Source organism: Acanthochromis polyacanthus, chromosome 18, assembly GCF_021347895.1.
Source record: "Acanthochromis polyacanthus isolate Apoly-LR-REF ecotype Palm Island chromosome 18, KAUST_Apoly_ChrSc, whole genome shotgun sequence".
Taxonomy (NCBI): domain Eukaryota; kingdom Metazoa; phylum Chordata; class Actinopteri; family Pomacentridae; genus Acanthochromis; species Acanthochromis polyacanthus.
This window is the reverse complement of record NC_067130.1, coordinates 27,243,542-27,252,064: the sequence shown is the minus strand read 5'-3', so window position 1 is coordinate 27,252,064 and position 8,523 is coordinate 27,243,542. Positions and strand designations below refer to the sequence as shown.

General features: G+C 41.5%; 1 protein-coding gene across 2 annotated transcripts in view; it reads left to right on the top strand.

Annotated features, from left to right (window-relative positions):
* Positions 1 to 6,133: 6,133 nt before the first annotated feature.
* Positions 6,134 to 8,523, top strand: part of lrrtm4l1 (leucine rich repeat transmembrane neuronal 4 like 1) — a 66,939-nt gene continuing 64,549 nt past the window's right edge. Inside the window, exon 1 of one of the 2 annotated variants that reach the window (XR_002596316.2) lies at positions 6,134 to 6,735. Coding sequence is in view for 1 of the 2 variants with exons in the window: in XM_022208096.2 (XP_022063788.1) it covers positions 6,732 to 6,735 (4 nt within the window). In the remaining variant the exon portion in view is untranslated. The remainder of the gene's footprint in view (positions 6,736 to 8,523) is intronic. The other variant, XM_022208096.2, reaches the window with a different exon arrangement.

Here is an 8,523-nt window from a genome sequence, read left to right as displayed (position 1 = left end):
CTATGGTAGCTGCATTGAGCTCTTTGTGCTACATCAGCTCTTCAGCCTTAATTTCCAGCATGCATCAATGAGTCTTGGGCATCTGTGACTTTTTCAGCAATTCACCTAGAAGTTAGTCCTTCCTTGGATCGCTTTTAGTAAGTACTAACCTGTGCATACCGTCAAAGACCTGTCATTTCTAAAATGTTGAGACCCACTTATCTAGCCATCACAATTCGACAATGTCAAAGCCTCTCAGATCTTAACACTGTACATTTTTCCTATTTCCAACACAACAACCTCAAGAGCTGACTGCTAACTTGTCGTTCGTGCATTCACAGGTGCCATTGTAATGACACAAACAATGCTATTCACTTCACCTGTCACAAGTTTTAATATTGTGGCTTTTAAATATATGGTTTCATCGTACACACAAACATGGCATGAACTTTGAAGGTGTTTGTGAGCCCTTGCACTATTAAAAGTTAATTTTGTGCAAAATATTTTCACACACACACTACTGTTCAAAAGTTTGGGGTCACTTAGAAATTTAGAAATTTCCTTGTTTTTGAGACAAAATCTTTTTTGTTTGTCAATGAAGATGACCTTAAATTAATCAGAAATACAGTCTAAGCATTTTTGATGTGGTAAATGACTATTCTAGCTGGAAAGGGCTGATTTTTAATGGATTATCTCCATAGGGGTACAGAGGAACATTTCCAGCAACCATCACTCCTGTGTTCTAATGCTACATTGTGTTATCTAATGGTGCTGAAAGGCTCATTGATGATTAGAAAACCTTTGTGCAGTTATGTTAGCACATGGATAAAAGTGTGAGTTTTCATGGAAAACATGAAATTGTCTGGGTGACCCCAAACGTTTGAATAGTAGTGGAGATGTATCCATACAGGGAAGTGATAAAGTGGTGCAACAGTCTCAACAAAATTAAACTCTGCAATTACCCATTTTGAAATCCCTCATCACAATCCACTTTCATACACATTTTAGGAATTCATTGGCAAGACTTTCACAATTATGTTAATGTATACGATCACAGTAGGAAACAGTTATTTTTTCTTGCAAAGAATACTCAAGCGTGGAGAAACACTAAACCAGATGCTTTTCTTACTTTGGTGCATGTAAATCTTGAATTTTAAACCATATTTTTGAACTCACCTACAGTGTTTAGCCAGATAATTTGACAATCATTTGCCCAGGTATTGAGATATCGTCTTTGAAAATATTTTTATACCACCTTAATGAAATGGAAATAATTAATGTGTGTGGGTGGCGCTCACAGGAACAAAAATTTCTCTTTTTCAGTGCTTTAAACAGCAGATGAAGAAAACTCCATTCACTTCCTTTGAAATGATCTAGTTGTAAAAGATTCAGACACGGGAATAAATACAACCAAAGCTCCACTCATGGCTCAATAAGTCCTTCAAACCTTATGGACATATCCTTGGAAACTGACCTGCAATTTTTTCATTTAGTGTTTCTCTCAAAACGGTCTTTACAAGAAAAGTAAGACGTTTCATTAATATTTTGAACACCAACATATTGTATGTTTACAGCTAAGCGATGAAGGCTCCTCGTGGCCATAGGAGTCATGACCCACTTCTATAAAGAGCAATGGAGAAATTAGAGCAGCATTGTTGTAGAAGTGCATAAAGAGATGGGGGAGGATGGTAGGTCCACAAAAACACCTGTCAAAGAGCCACCGTTTCCTGTTTAATGCATGCCAGTGCTGGTTGCTTTTAGCCACATCAGAAACTGTATCCTAATCTTTTCCAGTTTGCTCTTTTTGCCACCATGGCAGTGACTACCTACTTATCTTAAACATGCAACAATTGTTTTTCACCACCAGGGGCAGCAGAAATAAACTGGTTCAAAATAGCATATTCAATCATTTAAAGGCATTTTTCTAGCCTCCTGATGGTTCTATAGAAAGTTACTTTGTTCACAAGTTAGTTGTTTACTGTAACTGCCTGCTGTAAGGTGGCAAACAGTATATCCTCTAGAGGGTTATATCCTGTCAGAAAAAACACCAGAACATCTTCAATACACCGTGGCATTGATTCTCCAAGTCTCTGGAGCTCTACTGGAGGGACCAACACCATTTTGTCCAAAAGCGTTTGCGTCAGTTGGCATTTTGATGATGACGATGGTGGAGAAGCCTGTCTAACACATCGATTCAAAATCACCCATTTCAATTGAGATCCAGTGACTATGAAGTCCAAAGCACGCAATTTACATCCTTTTCATCAAGCCATGGATTCCCATAAGGATAGAAATGCTTTGTCATATGATAAAGGTGAAGAATTTCATATTGATTTGCAGTGAAAATTCCCCCTAAATGGACCCAAACCATGCCAACAGAGTGCCACCTGCAGCAAATAAGAGGTCATGGATTCATTTTTTTCCTTTTCATTTGATAAAATGGTGACATTTGCGAAGATACTCTCACCCTAAACCTGCAAAAAAAGAACTTTTTTTGACCATTTGGAAGCAGCAGAAACATACTTTTGATATGGTGAACCTGATATCAAACAACTGCCTCTTCTTACATCCAACAATCATCACATGATAAAGGCGATAATTTAGAACGTTGCACTAATTTGCAGGGAACCTTCCCTCTAAGTGGAGCCACACCATGCCACAAGAAACCAGATTACCTCACTTTTAGGTTCAAGGGTTCAGGTTTTCCTTTAACTTTGATAAAATACCGGTGTTTGTGAAGACTCTAAACCTGCAAAAGAGGACTTTTTTGACTGTTTGGAAACAGCAGAAACAGACTTTTGACATGGTGAACTTGACACTAAACAGCTGCCTCTTCACATATCCACCAGCTACCTCATGATAAAGGCCATAACTTCGAACTTTGTGCTGATCTACAGTGAACCTTCCCTCTAAGTGGAGCCAAACCATGCTGAGAGAAACCAGATTACCTCACTTTTGGGTTCAAGGTTTCAGGTTTTCCCTTTACTTTGATGAAATACCGGTGTTTGTTTTCTTGAGAGGACAGTCCTCCCAAAAAAAAACAAGTGAGACAATGCAATATTAATCACTGCTTCCAGCAGTCTCCCATGTGCAGCATTAACTAATGAAAATCTCCCCCCTTGTCTGCCAACTCCTGAGGCATCCTTCCCCCCTGTGCTATCACTGCTCCCCTCTGTCACGGTGGTCTACCTCCTTTTCTTGCCTCTATTCAGCTGATGTCTCTGCTGACACCATGCTTTGTTGCACTCGAGCCCTCCTCCAAAGCGCCGCTGATCTGCCGACCCGCCTCCTCGTGACTGTGACTCCAGGTGATGTCGAGTCATCCAAACAGGCTGCATCCTGCGCTTGTTAAATGAATTTTATGTCTCTTTTCACTGCTGGTCTCAAGTGAGCTGAAAGGTTGTACCTGTGGGGGGAAAATTTCAGGACACCACGGTCAGCTTGTTTGGTGAAATCCATCCAGGAAAATAGAGGCACTGCTGTTAGCTCCCCAAAAAAACTGACCTGGTCCAGCACTGAAAGGAGCTCTGACCCATAAAAGGTTACTGTGGTGCTGTCAGTTTGACCACACATAGTCGGATAGTGCAGCTGTTTTGCCCTCAGCAGAAACAAACAGCCAGTTAGGTTGGAAAACATGCTGCACAGTTTGTACGTATCTGTTCTTTGTGAATGTTGCATGATGCTTCAGAAACTTGGGAGCAGAAGGGATTAAAATCAAATAATTACAATAATAAAGAAGAAGACAACATATGAGACTCTAAAGGAGATAATTTTAAACAATCGGCCCTCTGGTGAACAGCCTGTCCGGCGAGTAGCAGAAGAGTTTATAAAATAAATCAGGATACATGAGAAAAAAAAGTCAAATAATTTCAAAGCACAAGGTGTTGAAATGCTTCCAGGAGAGTCCCAGAAGTTTGAATTTTCTTCTTAATGCGAAGCCCAACTGAAGACTGAAGCGTTTTCAAGTCGCTCGCTTTGAACGCCACACTTTCAATGTCACGCTGTTATAAAACTTTCAGTAGGTCACAAAATAGTGTGAGGAGACGAAACTTCAAGTCACGTCGGGCGGGAGATGCTTTCTGATAACAGGGCACATTTTATGTAGAGTTTACAATCTATCGTCCTCTTTTAAATCTCATGTCTGGATCTTGTATAATGCAGCACGTATGCTAAACACCGTCCTGGAAGTTGATATAAAGTGAGCAAAGAAGGTGGGACTGGATCAAATATTTGGGATTGTTATGGGCCAGGGACGAAATTCAAACTGGAGAGAAACATCATTGAAACAAAATGTAAGTAGCTATTTCTAATCATACAAAAAAATTGCAAAATGTTCGACAAAATAATTTGCCTCTTAGCTTGGACACTGAAATGTGCCTTATTCAGGATGATATTAATTTATTTTTGTTTAGCCCTTAGATCCATAAGTAGGTCAAAAATGACCTTGCAATATCTTTGTAATAAAAAGGTTTTATCATTTCCATATTTCAGTTATTCTTAAAAAAAAACAAGTTTTTGATATCATGCCATCTTTTATGCTTTTGAGGAAATTGTAACATTTGTACTATCCAAAGCTCTTTATCACTGATAATAACATACAAGAGGTGATGCAGTGGAGGGACGGAAAGCAGCAACAGCTTTCCATCCCTCTGGAGGAAAAGAGTGGAAAAATGTCAACAAAATGGGTCTTTGCATTCTTCTGTTGCTGTACTGTGTCATATTCTTCTTTTTCAAATATCCAAATATTCAAAAGTCTGTTATTAAGTCAATAATAAACATATTTCAAATATGAAACCATTTTTGTGTGGACAAACAAATAATGCAAACATCCATTATCAATACAATGCTTAATCCTCATTAGGGTCTTGGGAGGCTGGAGTCTGTCCCAGCTGACTTAGAGCGAAGGCAGGGCACAGTCTATCACAGGGCTACATATACAGACAAACAATCACACTCACATTCACACCTGTGGGCAATTTAGAGTCGGTAATTCTAAAATAACCTGAGCATGTTTATGCACTGCGGGAGGAAGCCAGAGCACCTTGAGAAAGCCCACGCATGCACAGGGAGAACATGCAAACTCCCTGCAGAAAAATCCTGGGAAGGTCGGGACGCGAACCAGGGATCTTCTACCTGCAAGGCGACAGTGCGAACCACCGAGCAAGATGATTTTGCTATTATTCTAACCCGTAGATGCATAACTGGGTCAAAAATGACACGGTGAGGTCGTTTTCTTACAATATCTTCGTAATGAAAAGTTTCCATCACTTCATTTTCCAGCTATTCCTCAAAAATCATGTTTTGATATCATTCAATTTAAATTTTTCAGTTACCTTTTATACTTTGAAAGAAATTGTAATATTTGTATTGCTACCCCACGCTCTTTATCATTGATAAAATGATACAAGAGTGATGAAGTGCACAAACGTGGAGGGATGGAGAGCAGCAATTGCTGGAGGAAAAGTGGAAAAATGTCAGCAAAATGAATGCTGACTTTCTTCTATTGTCATTCTTCTTTCTTTAATCACCAAAATGTTCAAAATCTGTTATTAAGTGAAAAATAAACATGTTTCAGGCATGAAATCATCCTTGTGTTGACAAAAATATAATACAAACAATAACATAAATGATTATTTTTAACCAAAATGACAAAAAATGACATGAAAACACACTGATTCCTATAGGGGTCATTTTTGAGCCACTTATGGAAAAGTGTAGGGTCCAATCACTCTGCATCTAAGGGTTAAAAAAAACTTTTCAAGGAACATCTTCGCTCTCTGGTGTTGAGCCTCCCTATCTGCAATAATTATGAAACACCAGGTGGGATCAGGCAGGCTGCTACCCACTCATGCTATAATGATGACCACATATAGCCCTCAGCATATCCTCCACAACACCTGCATAATAGACTAACAGGAAGTGGTGGTGGGGGAGAAAAGAATGAGACAGATCCTGGTGCACGGGTTTGTTTATGTTGCTGCTGATGAAGATTGAAGGGCATTAACAAGAAAACCAAAAAAAAAAAAAAAAAAAGAGAGAAAAAAATCTCGCATTTGACCAAATCTGCCTGCAGCTGTTAACACTGCACCGGCTCTCCTCTCCCTCTCTCTCCTCTCTTTCGCTTTCTCCCACATGCCCGCGCCTGCACGCACACGTTCCCTCCTCGCCGCGCAGCCGGGCGCGCACACGCAGACCTGCTCCTCGCCAGTTGCACCGCACAGGATCCCCCGACAGTGCGCTCACCGCCTGTGATCCCTGCGTATTGCGCTCCGCTGGATGTTTTGCGCAGAGGACAGCAGCCTTCCTGCCTTCCACCGATCCCCCTCCTCCTTCTCTTTAACTTTTTACTGTTGTTTTCTTTTCGCCTGCGTGCGTCCAGGGGCACCTGTTCCCGACAATATGGTTCTCTAAGGGCTGAGAGAACCCTGTAGATCCAGGCGTTCCAACTTGGAGGGGCTTGATGGTGCGGTTATTTGTGCCAGATTTGGAAAAGTTGCGCTGCGTCAAGGAGCATGGGCGCAAACTTTAAGAGCTTTTTATAATCCAGAGACAGTTTTTTTTTTGTTGTTGTTTGCTTTGTTTTTCTATTAAAGAATGAAGGCAGGTGAGTCACCCGTGGCGTGAGAGGCGCGAACATCTCCACGGCTCTCCCAGGTAGTGGGTGAGAAAAATCAGGCGACACGGAGGGGAAGTCGTGATCTGTGCGGCGGATTGCGCTACGGAGGACGGAGGGAACGGACCGATGAGACAACATGGGTAAGTAAGTGGAGGTCTGACTGCCGCCATCTGCGAGTGTGTGGAGAGAATTACTTCCAACAAACGCAAAAAAAGAGAGAAATCTTTTGCGGATGCTCTTTGCGCAGCGGTCTCCACAATGAAACACTACTTTTGGCATATTTTCTCTTAGAATATGGGTTATTTCTGTCTCTTTTCGTGAATTTCCTGACGCCGGGAGTGTTCGTTTGCTTGTGAATATCGAGGAGAGGACAGCGATGCGCTCACCTTTATGCTGTGGAAGTGATGGAGAGCCAAAACCGGACTCAGTCGATGTGGCAGAATGAGTCTCTGTCCTTGATATTCGGGCTGAAATGGCAAGTTTTTGGGGCATTTGAACCTGAGCAGAAATGGTCGAAATGTGGTGAAATGTGTCTTATTTCCCCCCTCACTGGCCTTCCTCTCCTCCTCCTCATGTGTCTCCTTCATCACCCTCCAGAGCTTTGACATGTTTTGACTCCATCCCGTGGCCCCCTCCACCCCTTCCTTCTCCTGACAGCTCTGGGCACCTCCAGTCTCATCCCACACTGCCTATCACCTCCTCCATTTTACTGACTGTGGTTGCTCCAGAGCGAAATCCAACTGCTCAGCCTCACAAACCCACACTTCTCCTCGCTGTTTCAGGGCTTTTTTTTGCGTTCCGCAGCTTCAGTCATTCCTCTTTCTTTTTTTTTTTTTTGTGCATCTGCTTGTGCTGCTGAAAACGCACCGTGGGTGTCACTGGATGGATGCAAGCGGTCTGATTGGGAAAGAAGAAAAAAAAATCCGCAGCATGTTTCGCGTCCTTCTGTCTTTCCCAGTGCAACTTTTGTTTGTTGAATATCTCGCTGAAGGACTATTATTCATACCTAGGCACGCACACGCATGCGCGCGCACACAGCAGTATGTGGTGGTGCAGAGAAGAGAGAAAAAAAAGCGTTTGTTTCTAATCTGCACCTCATGATTCATCTTGTTTGTCTTCATTTCTTACTTCTTGGATTGAAGCCTCCTGTTCTTTTTATTATTATTATCATTCCTAAATCCAGTGGAAAGCTGCCACAGGCTGGAGGGATGCATGCAGCCCACACATCTGTGCAGGATTGTGGCATTTTCCCAAGTAATGAGCAGCTTAGTGCGGCTAATGAGCACAAACTATTACAGTTTTAATTATGTCATCACAATTACTGTAACCCAAAAATAAGTGGATGGATTGTTTTTGTTTTTGTTTTTTTGGAGGGATATCCACACTTCCGATTGAAGCTCCCTCGCCTCATCCTTCCCCATCCTCACCCAAATCACCTTGTTTTCTTCTTATGCAGGCTGATTAAATAAAACAGAAGTTGTCTCCACAGTGAAACTTGCCACCAGCTTGATTAATCATCCATGCAGGAAGCTATCAGCTGATTAGATCTGGAGGAATATTGTTAAATAACCGATTATTAGCTCTGGTTAAGTGTTAATAATGCCCATAAATGCATTTTTCACCCAAGTGGCTAGTCACAACATCACAATATTTCATTAGCATTGATAGAAAATAGAGGAAAACCCATTAGAGGCGCTGGAAGAGGGGAGTTCTGTGGTGTTTTTGCTTTATTAATGGTGTAATGATGTTAAAAATGGCTGCATTTTTGTGTTGGTTGCCTCCTAATTTGCATTCAAATCTTGCACCAAGCAATGTAGCGGTGTAGTTCTTTTAAGATCCTGGCTATCAACCCAACCACGATGAATCTGAATCATCTGTTTACGATGCCATATTCATCACAGCTTCCCACAACGACAAACAACACAACA